The 23,089-nt window shown below is 43.7% G+C and overlaps 1 protein-coding gene across 2 annotated transcripts in view; it reads left to right on the forward strand.

The window, feature by feature from the left end:
• Positions 1-1,869: 1,869 nt before the first annotated feature.
• Positions 1,870-23,089, forward strand: part of LHFPL6 (LHFPL tetraspan subfamily member 6) — a 35,485-nt gene continuing 14,265 nt past the window's right edge. The window contains exons 1-2 of one of the 2 annotated variants that reach the window (XM_026710464.2): positions 1,870-2,212; positions 4,428-5,026. In XM_026710464.2, coding sequence (XP_026566249.1) covers positions 4,630-5,026 — 397 coding nt within the window. In that variant the 5' untranslated portion in view covers positions 1,870-2,212; positions 4,428-4,629. Of the gene's footprint in view, positions 2,213-4,411; positions 5,027-23,089 lie in introns of those variants that run through there. The other variant, XM_087918381.1, reaches the window with a different exon arrangement.

Below are 23,089 nucleotides of genomic sequence, written 5' to 3' on the forward strand. Positions count from 1 at the left end.
ACATGTGAAATGCAAATTGGACATGTTAAAACCAAGACCATCTTGTTTTCTATCAATATTACTTGATTTCTGAGAGAAAATAAACTATGATTCTGGGGCGGAAACCCAATTAATCTAAATCAGATTTAGATGCCTACTAAATGAGATGTAAAGTTGTTCAAAGTAGTGCCAACTCTTGTGCCAAATTTGAGATATATTTTAACCTGAAAAAGCAGGTTAGATAATAAAAACCATTTTTACTGGAATCCTTAAATACATAACAGGCAATACCGTAGTAGGCAATTCTCTATATTGACTTTTTAAGAAAAATAATATGCTGAAAACGATAAGTGTATTAATATTAACATATTGAAAGTCATGCTCATAAATTCAGTCATTTTTTAGCTGTCTAAAAATAAGGGATCCTTGTTGCTCTCTCAGCTTGGTTGTTTTCTTGCAGATGTTTCATTACCCAAACTAGGTAACATCATCAATGCTAGTACAGATGATGTTACCAAGTCTGGATAATGAAATATCTGCCAAAAAAAAAAAAAACCCAGCCAAGTTCAGAGAACACCAAGAACCCTTCATTTCAACCCTGAGCTACAAATATTCTCCTATATTGTCTAAAAATAATTGATTCAATGTCAGATTTAATTTAGATGGATTTCCATCCATTAATTTATGATTAAATTATAACTTCAAAAGCTGTAGGTGCTTCATCACGGGAGGTTTTTAAGAAGAGATTGGACAGCCACCTATCTGAAATGATATAGGGCAGGGGTATCAAACTCAGGGGTGCTTAAGATCCGGTCTGTGGGGCCGATGTGGAAATAGCAAGGGATTGGCCCGTGGTGCCTCTGCTAGCAAAAATGGGGCACGGGCAGGGGGCACAGAACCCCTACAACCACTTTTGACCTCCGGAGTCCTCTGGAGGCCTTCCAGGCCCAAAATGGAGCCTCTGGAGTCCTCCAAGAGGCTTTCCAGGCCCAAAACAAGGCCTTGGACTCAGAAGGTTATAAAAGGGAGGAAAAGTAAAAACTTTTGCCTTTCAGGCTTGCAGGATTCTGCTACTGTAGCCTATGTCAATAATTTTGTAGTTCTAGTCTTCCTATGGAGTCAGTTTCTTGATCTGGTCTCTCATAAAGGTGATCAAAGAAAATCACAGAAATGTAGGCCTCCCTATTTTTAGAAGTCTATGAAACCATGTCTGAGGAGGTGCAGTCCCACGTCACACCCAGCACGTCCACGCGCCCACCGGCCCTCCAAGATCAAACCCAATCCTGATGTGGCCCTTAATGAAATCGAGTTTGACACCCCTGGTATAGGGCCTCCCGCTTGAGCAAGGAGTTGGACTAGAAGACCTCCAAAGTCCCTTCCAACTCTGTTATTCTCTTATTATGCTAAAAGGCAGTTTCCTAACTTAAAACCTGCTCTCTTATATAGATCTCTCCTAAGAAAGCTCTATTCTGATCGATGGATGATTGATTGAATGTATGTATGAACTGCATTTCTGAAACTATAAAAGGGAAGGGTTAATTGCTCATCCTATTCTTTAAGAAACTGAAGAACCCAGAGATTCCCAGGGAGCCCACCCACCCACCCCCCTATCCGCCAGACAAATAAATCAATATTTCCAGGGATCTGGGGCGCTCAGCACTGCCTTTACTCCTTCAGACATTTCACGCGCTTAATGGGAAGAGCAATGTGACACTACCCTATTCCCTCGGCTCTTCAAAAAAAAGTGAGATTCGCACAGGTCGGGCCGGGCTGTTTTCACACCTGTGTCGTCCCCCCGACCCCCACCCCCACCCCCCTCCGTCCCCGCTCAGTCTTCTGCGCGGTCCTCCCTCCTCTCACTCCCCCACCCCCACCCACCCGCCAAGATGCTAGAGAGATGCGCTCTCGATTTCCGCCTCGCCGCGATCGCTTCTCTTCGGGTGTTGTCCTCCTTCGCCTTACAAGGCTGAGCGCGAAGCTCCCCCTTCTTCGTCCTCGTAGGTGGCAGGGGGGGCGGAGCTCCTCGCGCCCGAGGTTTTGGGACCCTGCTTGGTCTCTTCTCTCCCAGAACCGAGCGCGGCGGCCGCAGCTGGTCCTGCGCTCCGGACCAAAAGCCGCCCCCGCCGCCGCCGCCGCCGCCGCTGCAGCTTTCCCGGCTCCGACGCGTGCCGAGCAGCTGCAGAAAGGCCGCGCTTTGCAAGCTTCCATGTGTTGCCGGATCGGCGCAAGACAGGTTGGTAAAAAAGGCTTAGAGTTAACCGAGAGAGTGGGGGACGGGGAGGGGACGGGGACGCGATCCTCGTCCCGATCCAAGGAGCTGCCGCTGCCCAGCACCGCGGGCGGAGAAGCCGTTTGGGGCAAACGGTGGAAAAAAAGAGACCTTGCCTGCCCCAGATCCAAGAGCAGGAGGGGAGGTGGGGTCGGAACACCCGCCCGCTTTTCCCCCGCCTTCCCAACGCCAGCCCCGGGTCTTCCTTCTCTCAGTGCCGGGGATCGTCTCCTTTCCAGGCGGCAGTGGGAGAGCCCAGCAGAACCCAAACTTAAGCGGCAAGTTCCAGCGGGGCAGGCTTGGCAAAGCGCCCTCTCGGCATTGACGCCCGGCCGTCCGGAGAAAGGCCGTGACTCAGCACTTGGGGGTGGGCGGGAGAGAGACACCCCCTTCGCCCACCTCATTTCCCCGGATTGACAGCCAGCGCGGGAGAGTTTGCAAACAGCTTCTCTTTTTTTCTCTCTCTCTCTCTTTTCGCCGCCCCCTCCTCCCCCTTTGCGCCTCTTTCCCCTCGGTTGCTGCCCGTTCCAGTTTCCTTTGAGCGAAGCAGGCACCCGGGGGAGTGGAGAGGGGCGCGGCGTGCATCTCGCTTTACCGTGGGTGGGCAAAATATGTGTGTGTGTGTATACATACATACATATATGTATATGTGTGTGTATAGATAGATAGAGAGATAGAGATAGAGATAGAGATAGAGATAGAGATAGAGATAGAGATAGAGATAGATATGAATGGTATTCAGCTTTGTTCGGGTATTTTCCCACATCATTATAGTTGTGCTTTTAGAGTTGTAGCAACGTTTCTGCAGAATCTCATCTGCCATCATCAGGCTTCTGTATTGGGTTCCTCTGAACAAAGCTGAATACCATACATGTAAGTACCTGCGAAAACTTAAGAAAACACATATATGTGTGTGTGTGTGTGTGTGTACACACATACACACATATATACATACACATACACATACACATACACACACACACACACACACACACACACACACACACATATATATGGATGCTCAAAGAAGGCTCCTCTGCCTGATCCTGGCCTTCTTCCTTCCCAGGGGTGCAGCCTGGGTTTTGGATTTGACAGGACTGCCAGATTTTCCTCCTCCTGTTATCAAATGCGATCCAGCCCATTCTTTTCCCTTCTGGTTTGAAAGGTGATCCGGGCTGGTGTTTGTTCTCTTGTTGGGATCTAGGCAGGGGCTTATAACTCTGAGAAGAAAAACAGTGGGGGCAGAGCCTAATTTGTGAAAGTGTTAACTTCCCTCTTTTACAGCCTCTTCTAAAAGGCAAGACCATTTGGGGGTTTTGTTCAATTGTCTTCCTGATCTTTGAAAGCTCAGTTTATTCCTTTTAGGCATAAACAGGAATAGCAGGAGGAAAAAGTCTTGGGACATTGCTCTCTTATTTCTCCAATCTTTCTGCCCTAAGGGTTTTGTAGCCATTCCCAGGCGTTGTTACTGGCAGGGTGTTATTGAGCGCTTCATTTAACTCAGGATGGATATTGGAAGGCTAACTGGGCTGCAAAAATATGGACGACCACTTGCATAGCAGCAGTCAGAGCTTTTAGTATCTACTTGCTGCCCTCAATAGTCACCTTGGATTTTAGTAGTTCTTGGCTGTCTCGATCACAAGGCAAGGCAGATGTGGGCTTCCCAGCTGACTTCTGTGACGTGACCATGGGCTTTGTTGGGTGGTATTTCCAGGCTCCATAAAGCTTCCACTGCTGACTTCCTCATGTCAAAAGAACAAGAGAGCTCTTTTTCTTTTGTTTGCCAACTGACAACCAGATGTGGTAGGAAAGATGAGATGGACTGACCTGTTTCTTCACCAAACCAAAAGGTGGGATTTTGTCATTCATGGGTTCATTTCCACTTGACACTAAAAAGCCATAAGAACAGAGTCCAGGGCTGGATGTGGTGACCTCCCTGCAGCTTTTCCCAGCCCCGATGCCTGGTAGGACTACCCATCCTTTCATTCTGAACACCTTCATTAAATGGTGGTTGGATTGGAACAAGTTATCTAACCCAACCTTCAATTTTGCATTTCTTGCATGGCTCCCCAGCTTGGCTTCATAGTGAAACTTAATTTTCATCGCCTACTTTTCTTGGCCCCCTTCCCAATTTTCATTGTCCTGCTCCCGTCCTTAATGCTTCTCATTGCAATTGCAGCTTCCGTTGGGGATGAAGAAATAACAAGGAGAAGAACCATCTCTGCCATACCAGGAATCTTAAGAATAAAAGAAGTGAGTCTGACGGCGCTTATGGAAGATTTCCTTGGACTCCAAGGTTCCTGGGACTGAGGAAATACCTACAGATCTCCAAAACGAGTGTATCAGGTGGCGGATTTTGTTCCAAGTTCCTCTGAGTCATCATGACTGGGAAAATGGCCTCTAGCCTGACGTATGCCGGAGTGATCTGGGCCTTGCTTTCCTTCCTTTGTGCTGGAGCCTCCTGTGTGGGTTTCTTCATGCCTTATTGGCTGCTGGGTTCTCAGCTGGAGAAATCCGTTTCTTTTGGCACTTTCCGGAGATGTTCCTATCCTGTTCGAGATGAGAGCCGCCAGATTACAGTAATGGTGGAGCAGTGTGGACGTTACGCATCCTTCCAGGCCATTCCAAGTGTGGAATGGCAGATCTGCACAGTGGTGACCGGCCTGGGCTGTGGCCTGCTTCTTCTAGTGGCCCTCACTGCACTTATGGGATGCTGTGTCTACGAGTTGATCTCCAGGACTGTGGGCAGGGTGGCTGGAGGCATCCAATTCTTAGGGGGTAAGTACCTGCAAGCTCCTGACCTTGAAACTAATCCATGCCAGTGTAGACACAATGCTTCCCTTGTTCTTGCTGAATCAAATTCTTTCTTATATTCATTTTTCGGCTAGGGCCAGCCTACACAATATGGGAGGGGTATATTTATAGAGAAAAAAAGACAGTGAATGGAATTTCCAATGCCGAACCCTTTTATTACAGTACTATCGTTTTTCCTGTGGGGGAAAAGAACTGAGTTCAGAGTTCACTCTAATCTCCTGTCCCTGAAGTAGTGAGATCTTCCACCCATTCCTTGCAGGGAAAGAGTACTTGACTGCTACTCAGTCATGAAGGAATTGTTGACTGCTGCTTTGCCTGAAGGAGTTGTTCTGGTGAGGACACTATACACCACAGTTCTAACCATTAATGCCAAAGAGAAAGACCACTGTGTTTTTGGACATCCCCTCAACTGCTCCTATTAAAATGGGAAACATAACGTATTAGAAAATAGATTTTTTAGATTGTGGCTCATATCACATTTTGAAAGTTATTCTCCCTTCCCCAAAGTCTGCTCAAGTCTCAGAGACCATTTCCTCTAGTTTATTGTTTCTGACCATATGGTTTTAATTCTGATTTTTCCTTTGTGTCTGTGGCTGTACTCCCTCTTTTCTCTCTCTCTCTCTGTGTGTCTGTGTGTGTTTGCAGCTGTTTTCAATTCCAACTTCTGCAGCTGTGAAGGATAAAACAAACGCCAAGAATTATGTAAGAAGTCACATTTTATGACATTTTTTGAGGAGATAAAGTAGAGTTCTCCCTTGAGCTGAGGAGAACTTTTGGCTACAAACACATCCATGCAGTTTCCTGGTCAACAATGTAGAAGTGATTTTTCTATTACCTTCTCTGGTGTACTTTTTTTTACTTTTCCCCAATTTTGCCTCCAGCCTCGAAATACCCTGGTGATGTGTCATCATAGCACTGACCAGGTTTAAGCTTGCTTAACTTCCAGATCTGTATAAGTTATAAAAGTTATTAAGATGAGCTTATGGGAAGTTTGTCTTCTTTTTTTTTCTTTTTGTAAATTTTATTTGAGTTTTCACAAAGAGAACAAATAAAACATCTTTTTTTAAAGTAGCGTAATCCCGGGTTACATTTCTTCATACAGACACAAATTCAGGTTCATGCTCATTTTTATATTCTATTCCATATTTTATTACTATTTTACATTTTCTACATAGCTTCTCGCCTCTTTTAATTTTCTCAATTTTATTTTAATTATCTCATCTCAATTCAAATCATTGTATTTATATTTTATGTCTGTCCTGTTTCAATTATCTATTATCTTTTCTCATTAAACAAAATTTCTCCTGTAGTTACTGATTGGAGTATGATGCCTTTATATCTTTTCCCTAAAGTTGTAACATTCATTATAATTCAATTCAATATAATACATAACTTCCATTCGGATTCTGCTTGGTACATTCTTAAAATACACACTGTATTCTTAAAAAAAGAAAAAAAATATAAATGTATATAATTAAAACAACATTCCATTCCAATTCAATTCTATCATTAATATTAATATTCATTAAAGTCTTAACATCTTTAACATTTCAATTAAATATCATACTTCTATGGGAACAATTATAAGCTTTCCATAGTTAATTCCCCCCCTCTTCACTTATATTTTATAAAACATTAACTAATTAAAATGTTCCTGTTCCTTCCTAATTCAATTTTCTCATTTATTTTATTTCACTTATTTTATTCACAAACACTTCACTAAATTACACTAACTATTTTATCCCACATTTTAATCATACGTTGTTTCCAATTTTCTAAAGTTATTTCTATTACTAATATAACAATACAATCTTATGTACCTTTACAGAATCCCTTTTTCAGTTAGATTTTCACCCATTATCTCTAAATAGATCCTGTTTCTCTATATCTTGCCCCAGTCCTTTGTAATTTCTTTTCCTTTCCTTCTTCCCTCTCTTCTTCCCTCTCCCCTTTTTACCCTCTTGTCTCTCTACCTCTATTTCTCTCTTCTGTATTCCCCTTTTCTGTTGCTTTCCAGTATTATACTTATTTTTCAAATTATTTTTCTTTTCTTTGGTTGTTTTTTTAAGTCTTAAATTCTCCATTCTCTTTCCCCCCTTTCCTTTTTCTTCCCTACATAGAATTACTTGTTCATTAAAGATGGCTTCTTCTTTTGTCCTAGTCTTCTTGTTTTGCAGTCTTGTTGCTTCTCATAGTTCCAAATCTCCATTTCTAAGAATTGAAAAACGAAGCCAAAAGAACCTTTCCCTTCTTGTGCATCTTCTTTGTACTTTTTAAGTTCCATTTTCAATTCGTCCAGAAGTGGTGCCATTGTATAAATTTTTAAACAACCACCCGATTGATTTTAGTCATTCAAATATAATAACCAAAAATCCAAAGATCACCAAATAGTCCAAATACATGCAAGCTGTTTCTTTTTTGCTCTTTTTTTCCACTTTCTCTTCCTGGGGTTACTATTTAGTTGCAAAGTTTCAGTTAAAATGTATCTTTTAGAAGTCTTGTTGAAGTTTTACTTTAAATTCTTTTTAATTCCAAGCAGTCTTCTCCCTCTTCCAGATCCTGCCCTTATTCTTTTTCTCTCCCTTCCTGCTTATGAAAAAGAAAGTTTTTAATGTCCAGAAATCTTTATTATCCCTTTGGCATTTTGTTTTATTTTCAGCTTAATTGCCTATTGATGTCAAAGCGGATTTTTCCGATTTCTTATTTAAGTCTCTTAGTTGTCAGTATAGGGAAGGAGAGAGAAGAAGAAAAAAGCCAAACCTTTCCCTTTTCACTTTCCTTCTCTGCTTCCAACTCTTCTTTGGGAGCGATGTTATTTTTTGTAAGTTTAAATTCCAGAGGTGCCTTGGTTGTTGCTTTTACAATTTAACCCGGTCAGCCAAAACTCACTTCTTATCTTCCTCCTGCACATTCTTTTCCAGTCGAGTTCTTCTTTGTGGTGGGCATTTCTGACCACCGCTACAACTGCCTTCAGGAAAGGGAGTAATGGCCAGCTGAGGAGGAGAGATGCGGCTCTCCTCGACCCTGCTGGCGGTCTACCCTCTCTTCACCACCTCTACGGGGTGGCTTAGCCCCAAAACCAGTCGGCTCGGGGAGCTCCAGCGGTGAGCCCAGACAGAAACCGCACACGATCGTGGATTTCTGTCTGTCGCCAAAGCCCTTCAAACTGGAAGTCCGGGAAGTTTGTTTTCTGAAAGTGAGGTGATGGTGGTAGAAATGGAAATTGCTGATAAGGTCTTATCTCCTCCCTTTTAAGCATTCTAAAAGAAAGAAAATGTTGCGATGGAAAACTCATAGAATACATCAAATTTTTATTCTGATGGTAATATTAGTGTCTGCCTCTGCAATTTCTCTTTAAAGCCACTTCCACGCAAGCTGATTTAAAAAATGCAAAGATATAAGATGGATTCCAATGTCAGTAGAAAATATTACATTCACCTAATTTTTCCGGATTTCTTCTACTTTACAAGCATACTTTTCAAAGTGTATTGGGTGATAAAATAAATTAGCAATAAAGTAACACAAACCTGGTGTAAATTCAGTTGGATAATGCTAATTAAATTCTAATTAACTTTTCCAACTGACTTTTATGGAAACAGATAAATTTAGGTGCCAAATTCACACATGCTAAAATTAATGCTGTGAGGTGTAGTACTATCGCTATTATTTCTCTTAATTAAGGAAAATGTACTCAATTAGCTATGTTTAGAATAATTATAAGCATTGTAATAAAATAATTCCCAAAGAAAGGTTTTAATCTGAATGTAACATATTCATCTCTCTCCCAGTTTCCACTCTTTCTGCCAAATAAATTATTTATTTTCAGCTAGTAGAAGAAAGATTTTTGAGAAATTTACATAGTATTCATAATTAGCTTTGTTTTTACTATATTTAAATAAAAATTAACCGGTGATATACATTTTTCCATTGACTGAAGGAACTGGAAAACTTTTTTCAAAAGAGTCTAATGTGAAGTCTTCCAGAAAACTCACATTTCTCCCGAAGAAATAAGTGCTCAGACAGTAATACTTGTCTGCTTTTTAAATTAGTTTTGTACTCATTTTCTACCATAATTTTTGATAATTTTCCGTACAAGAGTTTCCTTTTGTGGCTGTTTTTTACCAAATTTCACCTTTTTCATTGATGGACAATCTTACCCTAACAATATGCATTTGTCTTGCAATCTACTTGAAACTAAGTAAACTTAGCTCCATAAATACTGCGGATGGAGAGGCAGAATGAAAGTACTTCAGTGTAGTTTCGATGTAGTCAAAGTGATTGGAACCATAGTTCTTTGCACTTATTTGTAAGGTACATAGTGCAAATTTAGCAACTTGATTTTTTTGGGGTGGGGGTGGGGTGGATGTCAGTGAAAAGCACTAGTAATATATCTTAAGGCAGTGAAAATGAAAGCAATCCAGTTCAATGCTTTGTATACTTCACTGTGAATTGTTGTGATTCAAAACTTCTTTTTAATTGTCTTATTAGTTATATGGTTAATAATATTAAGAGCTTTGCAGTCCTCTTTAGTTGACACACTGAAGAATAACTCCAACTCCAGAAAACGGCTTACAAATTCTGGTTACTTAATGAGGTTGTGAATGTTGAATTGGACCCTCCCTTGCCCAGTTGTCTTGTTCTCATAACAGTAATTGAGCAGTGCTATTCTGTGTCCTACTAAGATGGTTGGTGGAGAGGAACAAGTTGCCCCATGCAAATTAGTTAGTATCCTAGGATCCTTCATTCAGCAGCTGAACAATGTGACAAGGATAGCAAACATGGCAACTATAACTACTAGCCAGACAGAGACTATTCCCTCTAGTTACAACAACAGGGACAGACTACGCCCCTAGCAACCCTGGGCTGGAAAGCCCCAGTCAATAGGCCCATCTTGGACAGCAACTCAAACTGATGACGTTTAACCCTTTGTTTCCCCATCCTTTAGGCAATGGCTGGGGGCTGAAGATTAAGTGGGGGGGAAAAAGGCCCTTTGTTTTTTGCTCAGCTTTTGACTTGCAGCTCCATGGGGACGCAGTGACCAATGGGAAACAAGGGTTTGAAATTTTGCATCTTGTTTTGACTCTGAAACAAAGATAAGATAAGCACCAAGGTCTTAGTATAACATACAAAACATTTTGATACATAATTGTGCAGAAGTGTGACGGGCTGTGGAAAAAAGCAAGGCATTGGAGAAAGAAAATAATGGGCATATGCGTGTCTGCCTTTTTAACATCGTACAGAAGGGCTACGAAGGGAAGTTAAAATCTATTCTAACCCAACAAAAAGAATGGATTTATTTTACTAACGTGTAGCTTCACGGATGTGAATAAATATTTGAATTATTTATTCATTCATTGCTCCCCCTTTTTCATATGTGAACTTGTCCAGTCTGAATTAAATTTAGTCCTTACTGGTAACTTCCAATCTGTTGGCCAGTCTCTATGAAGAGCAGGGCTGTCAAACACCTGGTTTAGCGAAGTCCCGATATGTCATGTGATGCTGCCTATTTGACACCCTGGACGAAAAGCAACGGTTGCTGAATTACTGCATTGGAGCCAGGATGCAAAAAAAAGGCCAGAGGCACATTTCCTGGGAACTCTGTGTTTATTAAAAAGCAACTCCTGCCTACACCCAAGGCACGGCCCATCGCAAAGTTTACACATTCCACTGTTTTAATATCAGAGTGAATATAGCCAGCTAAAAGCAACCCAAATGGATGGTTTCTTCCTTCACACTGTATTTTGTAGTACTACCGGTATTACTTTGGCTGAATCTCTGTTCTTAAACCTGCTATGGGTGGATTTGCAGGGCATTTCATTGAGAAAAATAAACACTGGTTTGATTTCTATCTGCCTCTCTGTTCAAGGTAGCTAATGAAGGTTCAAACAAGACAAAATATAAGGCCTTAAAAATAAGGATTAAAATCAACAATGAACCTGAAACCATAATGACTGAGTGGTTGGTTTTGTAAGCTGTTTAGGGCTAGAAACGTCAATGCCAACATCTTAAGTGCTTAGTGTTTTGCTCTTCTTGCAATTAATACCACAGCTTATTTAAGGTGTTACTTTCTCTGCGCTCAGCTCAGTTGAGGAATATTCCACTACTGTATCATTCTTCATTCTGGAAATTTATATGATTTGGTATTATTAATTCAGAGGGACATATTGGAAGTTTTATTATATCCACTAGCAAGGGTAACTGTTCTTGATTTGTTCAGCCTCCAGATTGGTCGGTCTTTCTCTCCTGTCTATGGAGATTCTAAGTCATCCAGGTCATGGTTATTGCAAAAGTGCTTTTTTCTAAAGGCAACTGGACTTTATTTTTTCTTTGAAGACGTTTCGCTTCTCATCCAAGAGGCTTCTTTAGTTCAGTAAAGTCAACTGAAGTGAGGCTTCTCCAATGAAGTGAAGCTTTTTCAGTGAACTGAAGAAGTTTCTTGGACAGGAAGCAAAACTTCTTTAAGGAAAAACCACTTGCCTTTTGAAAAAAACACCTTTGGGTTTCTCTCCTTCTCTTCAGTTGTGATTCCTTGTCTGTCCCTCTCTTCAAGTTCTTTGCTGTCTCTAAGCTTCATCCACCCTAGTTTAATATGTCATTGCTTTTGAATCAAATGTATCTAATAGTAGGAATCAATGTTCAAGTACAGCCTAGAATACATAGGAGGACTGCCGGTGAATGAGACCCAAAAGTCTGTCAAATGTATATGATTGTAGTTACTATTTCTAAAAAATATCGTTCCTGCACCTTCAGATCTCAAGAGATGCCAGAATCCTATTCACCTCCATTTTTTATTTGATTTATTTAAATGATCTCATAACAGAGAGCTAGGTGAGAAATGATATCAGTTTTTCAACTTCAGATACATTATTTGTGTACCACATGTCAGGGGTGCGAGTCATTTGCTTTGAAATAATAAATAATGGGTTATATAAATGTAATTGATCCATTGGGAAGTTCCCCAGCAGCGGAAATATCTCAGTCAGCTAGTCCTGAGGCTTATATATAAAGCAAGCAACAAACTCCAATTCTTTTCTATAGGGGTAGATGTTTGTCTTAGGAATTCCCCCATGGCTCATTAAAATGTGTCAAAGCAATGAAACTCACACAGCCCTATGTTCTGTAGCAGAGGTGATTGTTGTTTGTTCTTCATTTGAAATGTTTGTCTCAGTTATTCTACATTTCTCTCTGTTGCTCTATTGCTCATCACATTTTGATTCTGCACTAGTTTTTAAGTGAATATTTTTCTCAATGTATCTTACAACAATTAAAAATCAGTGCATTGTGATTGATTGTGCATGACTGCCTTTTCCTCAGGCTTTACAGACAAAAATACAGGACATATAAGTGATAAAATAATAGGAGAAATGGAAAACACAGGAAATAGCAAAATATCAAATGTTTTCTCCTAAATCAAACCTTGCATCGGTATAGATTGCTAGCAGATTCACACAAAGCTCTGAACTACAAGTCAGACAATCACGCTTTTAGCATAGTCTTTGGGGCAAACCTAGCATGTAAGTTAGCTTATTATTCAATTTACAAAATAAATAAAGCACTTAGATTAATTACACAAATTACAGTGTACTGTAGGTGTGTGATGTGAACATTGACTGCATTTTCAAAATTTCAGATCCTTTTTTTACCCAACCCTGCCTGGACTTGCAGAGAGACAAAAGTGAAAGGGCAGGAATAAAGCATATGGTTAATTTTATTTCACAGGTAATAGAAATTGTGTTAAATACCACTTTTCCTTTCAAGTACAAAGGGATGCCTGACATATTCAGCCCACAGCATTTCATACATTGACATAGAATGAAAGTTGATTAGTTAGACTTATGAAGTGGAGAAGTTTATGAAATATATCCCAACGGTGCTTTTTCAGACCTGGGTGACTAAAAATTTCCATAGACATTTATGAAATATCTATTATTCAAACAATATTGCTCAGGGTTGCTCAGGTAATATTGCATGTTATTATTTTAATTGGTTTCTCAAGTCTCTTAAAAATATGTTCCTGTTGATGTTTTTCGTTGTTCCCCCTTCCCTCCAAAATCCCCAATTACCATAAAGCAGAAGTCTTTCTTCTACTTTCACACATTGGTTCATTTATTCTGCCATGCTTTGCAATTTAGGCAGAGCCTGAAGTTGTTGTTTTACAAGTATTTTTAGCTCATCTAAGCCTTTCCTTTTTCCTGATTACTTTTAAAATCTATATTGAGTATCAAATACCCTGGACCACAATGCTAACTAATTTCACCAACAGATATAACCAAGAGGTAACTTTTTGGAGAAGGTTGGACTGGTGTGTAATTGAATGCCAAATTTGTTTATAGGTTCTGGACTCTGTCCAGGGAAATGCATGGATATGAAAATTAGCACAAAAGAGAAAAAAAAAAAAAACAGGAGGGAACATTCCATCATCGTAGGATCCATACACAGTTCAATCTCAAAGTGATAAGCCAGGCACCATTAAATTGAAATATGGTGCATTTCCTCATTCTAAGACTAATTGCCATCCTGGTGCAAAGTCATCAAAGGAAACAAGCTTCTGTAAACTTGGTATAAACATTTATGAAAAACCCATTTAGGCTGCCGCAATATTGCTGAGAGCAGATAATGATACATGCATGGCTGGGAATCTAAATATATGTTCTGCCTGTTTTCCTGCTGATCTGCCCATCATGATCTAGTGGCACATTTCTTCGATGATATTCTACCTGCCAAGAACTCACAGCGTAGTAACCCAAAAGAAGACCTGTTTCAGGGGTCCTTCCACAAATACCTCCCTGCACGAATTCAGTTCGATGCAAAGCCATTCTCTGGTACCAGTTGAGGTCATCGGCTCCTGCAGGCTCTCTGTTGAATTTAGGTGGCCAATAGTACTGATTTTGGTTGCCATCACCATTGCTGTTGGTCTTGCTGTCCTGTAAAATGAACTTCATAATGTAATTGTTGTATTATATCTCTGCTTTGGGATTATAGTTACCTTTTTTAGTAAGGAAACATTTCCTAGGATATATATTTGGTACATCAATTGGACTAAGGTCATAGGAAAGCACATGAGTTGAAGAAAAGGTGAACAGGTTCTTTTTCCATAGAGCTGTCTCGAGTGTCCAGGTTGGGAGGAGCTCCAGTCTCGGCTCTCACAGGCTGAGCTTGAGATTGAGGCACGCCTCTCACCATCACGTGGTCCTCCGGGCGCGCCCCAGTTTTTTGCTCAGCCTCGTGGCAGTCAGGCTGGTTTTCCTTTTGCTCCTGGTCGTTCTAGCACCTTGTGTTTTCTTTTTTTTTTGATCAACTTGGACTCTCAGACAGCGCAGGAAACTGAGGTTTGAGCTCCCTAGGGAGCCTTTTTCTTCTAAGGGAATTGTTTCACTATCCTTTTAGGGAGAATCCAGCGCTTCGAGCGCTGCCCCCTCCGATTGCTGCCTTTTCGCTCCGTGCGAAGCTGCATCGCTTTCTTTCCTGCCTGTTTTTGTTCTTTGGCCGTTTCCCCACGAACGCCTCTAACCCAGGGAGATGCTTCCCTGCCTCTCCAGGTACTTCTTTGTGGCCTCCGGCCTTTTAACTTCTCCTGGGTGATAGCCGCCGCTGGGGATTGCCTCGTCATTGCGCCCTCCATTTTGGGCTCCCTGTGGCGTCAGCCATCTTGGGAGTGGCAGGAGTCGCCGCCATCTTGTGTGTGGCCGCATGGCCGGGCGCCATTTTTCAGAGGCCTATAACAGGGTTTTTCTTAAGGTTTTATAGGCAGACTCTGGACTGCCTATATCCTTGCCTGTTTGCACTTAGTTTCTATCAGGCTAACCAGGGTTAGTTGGCTCTGTAGCCCTTCCCCAGCAGGCGAGTTAGCAGCTCTGCCATCCCCTTCCCCGGTCCGTCCGGCAGGGGTAGCTGCCTGGCGTTCAACTTTTGGCTAATTGGCTTCTGGGCTAGGCCCTGCTGTGCAACAGCCTCCTATTTTAAATACAAAAATTTTTTTTGATCAAAAGGGGGTGCAAAACGTGCGCTAGGATACCCGGCCTCTACGTAGGCCGCATCCAAACGCGCAACTGTCCGAGGACCCGTGATGGCATTTTACTTTAAAATTTTTGGTTGGTAGCCCCAGGACGCCTGCCACTGCTCGAGGCCTACCTGCAGGCCGCATTGTGTTTGATTCCTGGGCAGATCCTTGGAATGTCCAAATCCCTGCTGGTACCTTGCAATCCTGCCTTGGTACTCCTCTAGATATAGGAGTCTACTGGCTACACAGTCTCTCCCCAGCAAGGGAGGTAGCAGCTCCGCCATCCCCTTCCCCGGTCCGCCTGGCAGGGGCGGTTTTTTGGCGTCCATCTTTGGCAAATGGCTTCTGGGCTAGGCCCTACTTCTCAACAACGCAAAAGCACCTCTGTTGCCCTTGACCTAGGGGGTGCGAAACGAGTACTGGGTTTCCCTGCCCTGCTTAGGCTGTGTCCAGCCTTGTTAATCACCTCACGTTAATCAAGAACTTTCCCTCCTTTCTCCTCTCCAGATGGCAGACGACAATGCATCTCGTGGCACTTCACTGAAGGCCAAGGCTGAAGTCTCACCACCTGCGCAAACAAGCACAGGAAACATCCAAAGCCTCTCAAAGGGATGCCCTTAGGCGACACAGGGCCCTTGAAAAGGAGATTGACAGATGCTCTAAGGAGTCAAGCTCTGTGCCTCTGGACCCTTCCAATCCCACTCCCTCTACCTCCACCCATCCTCCCTCCTCCCCTGCTTCTGCCTCTTCATCGCAGCCTGGACAGGCCCCTGAGGCCACCTTCCCCCCGCTGCTGCAGGTCTGCGCCCGGAGGAGCCTCACCCACCCCCCACGGTGGAAATCCCCGAAAATCTCAAACGAGCGATGGAGCTGGCCATCCGGCACGGGATAGCACAACAGTTTCAGCAGCTGACCGGTCTGGCCCCTAGGCCTGAGGCCCCGAGGCTCGAGGATCAGCAACTTCGCATGGTCAGGTAGCTCTCCACGGGGACTTGACCCTGCCCTTGGAGATGGAGGAGATGGAGGCCCAGGAACTCGGGGACCCTACCCTCTTTGGGGACGAGGAGGATCTCGAATTGGGGTCTGTCGTAGACAGTGAACTCCTCTCGGGAGCAGGCCCCCAGAAGGGGACATGTCGGAGGACGAGGGCCTCTCTCCAGGCCAGCCCGCGTTTCTGGGGCTGTTTAAACCACATCTATTTAGGTCCCTCCTGTTCAAGGCCAGGAATACCTCGGGCCTGAACCCTCCCCCACACCCAACCCAGCGGCATCGGGGTTCCTCCCGACTCCATTTTCTCCCAGCCTGTGGTGGAAACCGAAGTGATTCCTGTCCCACCCATATCCTCTGACATGGTCCCAAGGCAGCTAGCCTCCTCGGGGCCTCCTCCTCCTCCCAACGCCCAGGACAAGCGGTTTTTCAATCTTGAACCGCAGTTCTCTACCTTGCTCGATCCCCCTGTGGACGAGCCCGTAGTAGGTCTGGCCTCCCGCTCAACTCCCAGCGAGTCCCTCGAAGCTCTCCAGCCCGAGGACAAACGAGCTGAACTGGCCCTGCGCCGCGCTCATCTCTCTGATGCCTGGGCGGTCAGGGCCTCCACGGCCGCGTCTTTTTCACCAGAACCTCCATCAAGTGGCTCCAGCAGCTCAAGCAGCACGTCCCCGCAGCTAATCTCAGAGCGCACCAGGATATTGCCAAGATCCTGGCCGCAGCCGAGTTCTCTGCAGACGCCACCTTCCAGGCTGCAAAATTCTCCACCAGGGCCATCTCGTCCCAGGTTACTGCCCGTCGCCTTCTCTGGCTCCGCCACTGGCAGGCGGACGTAAAAAACAAGGCTAAGCTAGCATCAGCCCCCATCTCTGGGGGAAGCTATTTGGACCAGTTCTCGACCCATTCCTGGCCGAGACCCGCAACAAGCGCAAATATCTCCCTTCTCTTGCTAGGAGGTCTGATTTCAGAGGTTCCTCTCCCTCTTCTCGCCAAGGTTCTTCCCGCTCTTCCTCCTTCCCCAGGTACTACCAATCATCTCCCTACAGGCCTCCTGACCGATCGGAACCAGACAGGTCCGGAGGCACCTGTCCAGGAAGCCCTCCCGGGATCCGGGAGAGGTTCGTTCCGTCTCCCGATAATGCAGTCGCCCCAGGTGGCTGCCCCCTCCCCCAAAAAAGAAAGAAAGAAAGAAAGAAACAAGTATAAAAACGAGGAGAAGGAGAGCGAGAAAGCCTCCTCTTCAGGCTTCTCGCCTAGTCTGGCTCCACTCTGACACTTAACTCCTGCAAAATCTCTTTCTCTTCAGCCTTGCCCAAACCGTTGGGGAAGCCTAATCCTCATATCTGCCTTACCTCTCCATACCAAGACTCCCGGTAGACCATACGGCTCCCGGACGCAGGCTCATAGTCTGGAGCACCCTTGTCCTCCTCACCTTGCCCCAGGGCATCTGGCTGGCAACACATTTATCCCCACCCCATGTTAGCTGGGTTCCTTCTCTGGGCCCCGGCCCACAGCCTCATAATCCAGATACACGGACCCCTTGCCCTGGTCCTCACTACTACCCTTAGTTCCCTCTGGGGCGGTCCTCGGTCAGTTGGCTCTTGAGCAGGGCCGACCGCCTCGCTCTGGGCGGAACCAAACTTGGTCCCCACTAGCACAGGTCACAGTTTGGGAACTCCTTACGTCTCCCCTCCATCACTCTGACCTGGAGTTCTCTCAGGGGGGTTCCCAACAGGGTCTATCCCATAACACCCTAGGGCGTCCCATCGCCACCCTCGCAACGGTGACCCTCCGGTTATTGAGGGCGCCTCCCTCACTCTGGCTAGGTCTTCTCAGGGGAACTTCCATCCTCGCCTCTGCCCGGGCTCCTCGTGCACCGGGTCCCTAACAAGGTTTTGGCCGCTCTACCTAGTCTCCTTGCCCCACGGTCTCAGTAAGCATCCGTGGCATCCCGGCAGGGCTACCTTTAGACAGCCCCGTCTCCTTCATCAGGCCCTCTCGTTGAGGCATTCCAACCTCCGAGGGGTTCTCCTGTTGGGCGTGCCCTCCAGCGGGTCATCAGGGTTCCAGGAGAGGTCCCATTCCAGACGGGAGCCCGCCCGCAGGACTAGCCAAGCTTTGGTATGTCCCAACCTGGACACTCGAGACAGCTCTATGGAAAAGGGGCGTTGGTTCTTACCTGATACGCTTCTTTTCGTAGAGCTGTTGAGAGTGTCCAGCCCCACCCGTAGGCCGTCTGGTGGGAAACCCTGCTGTTCGACCGAGCAAACTAATATTTTTTTCCTGAGTAAGATGAGAACAGGACCTTCCTTCTCGTCTTCGCAAAACTGGGGCGCGCCCGGAGGACCACGTGATGGTGAGAGGCGTGCCTCAATCTCAAGCTCAGCCTTTGAGAGCCGAGACTGGAGCTCCTCCCAACCTGGACACTCTCAACAGCTCTACGAAAAGAAGCGTATCAGGTAAGAACCAACGCCCCTTTTCCCCCCTGAAGTCCTGTGTTTCTGTTCAATACTTGTGCATGGCATGCAGAAACATCAGTCAATGTGTTCTTTCTCTTTTGCGGGGAGGTGATATAATGTCAACTATCTCATTGGCACATGCCGCAAAAGAAACTTCTAGGGCGTTGTTTTCCCCAAAGTATAGCTTTACTGGTACAGAAAAAGCAGAGCCAGATCTGAGTTTTTTTCCACAAGAAAAGCAACTTAGGTGAAAATCCCCTTTTCCCTCTGAGCTACCCCACTGTCCATTGTCTACCAACATATACAGTCCACTCGGAAAGGGGTGAACCCAATGCTATTATGCACAGTATTGTTATATGCCACTTCCCCAAAAGGCAAAAACTCAGCCCATTAGCTCACGTAACACCGAAGGTACTGCTCCAAGTCAACCATATCTTTAATCCCTGGTATACTTCAGGTATATCTTTAGCAAATCAGCTGTAATGATTAAGCCCAAGTGCTTAACTAACCATTGCTCCAATGATTCCTCTGTAGAACGAACAGCACAAAAATTTCCTACTTGCTTAAGCTTTCATTAGGCTTTAGTATGGGAAATTTTCTTCATCCAAACATTTTTAGCTTCTTTTCACTTAGTGAGAGACAAGCTGTTGCAAAGTATCTGAAAAAAAATATACTAGCTCAGTATTGTGTTGTATTAAAAACAAGACCAAATATTTTATCACCTTCCACATTTCATGGGAATGTGTGATCTGTTAGCAACATCCCTATGGCCCGTAAAACATTTTTGACAAAGGTCTTTTTTCTAGTCCCCGCTTTTGCACACATGGCTGAAAGCTCTTTTTCCCATTTATGTATTTATTATTTCGATTTTATATGGCCACCTAGAGTCATGTATTTGTCATGTGTGAACACATTCCCATGAAATCTGGGAAATGATAAAATATTTAGCCATATGTCTAATGTTCTAAGAAATGGAAGATGATAGATTAATCCTTCACGGGCTGTCATAAGTCCACATCGGCAGACTATCATTCGTGTTGCCAAACTGCCAGGAGTAAAAAATTCCTCTCATTGCAGAAAAATAGCAGGGGATCATAATAACTCCTTGCTTCCCTTTCCAGTCATCATACCAGCCAGCTTAGGCAAGCGCCAGACATGCATTTGGCACTAATGCTGCCAGCGAATATCCCTGGCATCAGTAGGCAACGCTTTCATATAAGTGGCAAATAACAATTTGTCTTCCGAGAAAATCACTCCTTGGAGTACTGCATATAGGTGGTCCTTGACTTATGGCCATTCATTTGATGACAGTTCAAAGTTACTCCTCATAAAAGATTATTTACAACCTCTCCTTGAAATTAGGACCGTCATACCACCCCTGCAGGCACAGGATGCAATTCGGACACCTGGCAATTGGCTCACATTTACAACTGGATACAGCATCGTGTGGTTTATGCGATTCTGATTTGCAACCTTCATAGCTGGTCTCCAACAAGCAGTGCTAACTGGGGAAGCTGGATTCACTTAACAACCATGGTGATTTGCTTAACAGCTGTGGTAAAAATGGTGGTAAAATAGGGTCTGGTTAGGTGACTTGCTTTATGACCACACTGACATGTTGGAAATTCTAGTCCCAGTTGTGGTTGTATGTTGAGGGCTATCTATAGTAGCCAGAAAATGATCTAGAAAGTTAGCTGATAATTAATTTATGATTTTTTTACATCTGTGCCTTAGCCTTCAGTTGGGATTCTAGGAATTAGTCATTTTCCCTCCTTTTCCTCCTTTCCTTAAAATTGAAATACTAGATAGATTTTGTTCAGAGACATATATCTGTGGGGATTCTCAGTCATCCAGCGCTGAAGAAGCTTCTTGGATGAGAAGCAAAATGTTTTCAAGGAAAAACCAGAAAATCCAGTTGACTCTTGAAAAAGCCCCTTTGGGTTCAGAGACATAATTCTAAATTTGGAGATTCTTGCTAAGCAAAAACACTTCTTTCTTTTTTTTCTAATGTTGGCAGCTCATCCCTCTTCCATAGTTCATTAGTTCCCTGTGTAGCTTCATGTTTAAAAGGAGGAGGTTCCAATAACTTCTTAGTGTATTCCAATTTTATTGTATTTTTCTTAAGTTAATCATTAAACTTAGATGCATTTAAACACATGCTGCAGATACGCACACACAGTGTAGCTTTGTATAAATCTAACAAATAAAATGCCATTAAAAATCAATATTCTTTTGTTGGCTTAACTCCAAATTCCGGATAACCAATCCAAATAAGCAAACCTTGCAGATTCTTTTGAAAGCAACCTTGAAGGAGACCGATTGTAGTGAAGAGGCTTTAGGAATCTGGGGCAGGGAAAAGAGCCATCAATAATACATGTTGTGTCCTGAGCTTCCAGGTGAAGATTTTTGGAGGACAACCTTGTGGCAGATTGGCCCCCAGAAGGTGAATTCTAGCTGGCAAAGTCTTCTTGAACAAGGAGAGATTGTGAACCACCCACTCTAGACAGCTGCTCCTTGTGAAGAAACTGCAAGAATTGAGAGGTTTTGGGGGGGTTGACTCGTGAGTCAAGCAGCTGGGAATCAAGGAATTTGAATGAAGCACAGCTGTATAAAGCACTCTATCTGAACACAATGTTTGCAAGAGCCTCCCTTTCGTAAACATTTCTGGATGTAATCAATGTATAGCTAAAGAGAGATTTTCTGAGTGGCAGGATAAGAGCAATCCACTTGGTCAATCAGCACTCTGATTGGATTTATAAGAGAGGGAGGAGAGGGGGCCTCAAGGATACAACAACTTTTATCAAAAAGTTTAACATCTGCACAGATATTGAAACTGCAAGAGGGAGAGACTGCATTAGTGGATAAGGTGGCTATGCAAGAAACCATTTCGTCAATATTATTTCAATTTGCATAAAGGACAAGATATTTCTCTGGAAAAAAAAATATAGATGAATACTTTAAGAAACAAAATTACTGCAGATTGCAGAGGAACAAAAACAGATTGTGACTGGATCTGACTACATGGTGGAGGGACGCTTGCGAAACTTTAAAAAAGATTAAAACTGGAAAGTTGGTTGGACCAGATTCTTATTATAAATGTTTTGCAGATGTCTTTTATGACCTTTACAAAATACAGCAAATCCTAGTTTACAGGGAGGAAGGGTGTCAGAGAGCTGGAAAGAAGCCAGTACAGAATTAATACAAATGATAAAGAGGGAAAAGATTTGATTTTAACAAGAAATATAATTATTGATTAATGCCTATAAGTTTAGAACAATTTTGGCTGAATTTTGGTGAAAACAGGAATGTAAGGCTCTGTTTATGGTCTAAATCTGATAGCTAAACCTGCTGTTTTTTTCTATCTGTCAAATCTCAGATCTTACCCAGCCCCACATTAGGGAGATGATAGGTGGAAAAAAAATTTCACTTGCACAGAAATCTACCAATCATTGCTCCTCACGTTGCCCCAGAGTAAGTTTTTATGACAGCGCCTTTCAGTTGCTTTGTTAACAAGTCAGTACAAGGCTTGGCAGTGGCACACTTTGTGTTATCACTTGACTGGAGGACAGCATGCTAAAATAGTTGTCTAGATCAAGGGTGCCTAATTTGATTTCATTGAAGGCTTCATCAGGTTTGTGGTTGACGTTGAGGGGCTGGGGTGGGCATGGCCAGGGTGGGTGTGGTCACTCGTGTCGGAGGTGCCTATGGTGGCCCGAGCGCTCTGCCAACAAAAACGGAGCTTGGGAGCCCGTTTTCGCTGGCAGAAGCACTGCAGGCCAGTCCTTCGCTGTTTCCAGAGTGGCCCCACGGGCCAGATCTAAGCACCCTGCAGGCCAGACCTGGGCCCCGGGCCTTGAATTTGACACCCTTGGTCTAGATGAACCCTGGAGTAACAAAACATTTTTTTAAAAAAAAATCTGAGTTATTTGCAATGAAAGCAACAAAAAACTCTCCATCCCAATAAGTTGAAATGAGGATCGTCTAAAGCACAGGTGTCAAACGCAATCACGTCACTGGCTGGATTGTGACATATTGTGAGGTGTTTTGGCTTTGCGGTTGTGGGATATGTGTGGCCTGCACATGACAAATGGGCCATGGGCCACCAGTTTGACAGGCCTGGAAAAAGCAACTCTTTATGCAGATATAGGAAACTTCTGGCCAATACTGTTGCCTAGCAAACTCACCAGATTACCACTCCTATCCTGCCTGAAGGATCTCAACTAAAGTGCTTTTCACTGTTGTTCATTTTTCTACTTCTGCTTTGGGGAAATTACTAGGTGAGCCCTGTGAATCCATTTACCATCCACCCATTTTTTTCCTAACACTTTTCTCCATGTGAGAAGATATTCAGAATGATTACTTCAGATATTCTATATGGAGTATGAATATAATCTAATATGCACAAGAAGAATTCTATACACACACACACACACACACACACATGGTATTCAGCTTTGTTCAGGTATTTTCCCACGTCATTATAGTTGTGCTTTTAAAGTTGGAGCAACGTTTCAGCAGAATCTCATCTGCCATCATCAGTCTTCTGTATTGTGTTCATCTGTGAGTCAGACTTTTACAGTT

The sequence above is a fragment of the Pseudonaja textilis genome, chromosome 1, assembly GCF_049901715.1.
Source record: "Pseudonaja textilis isolate UNSWEBS1 chromosome 1, rPseTex1.2, whole genome shotgun sequence".
NCBI lineage: Eukaryota > Metazoa > Chordata > Lepidosauria > Squamata > Elapidae > Pseudonaja > Pseudonaja textilis.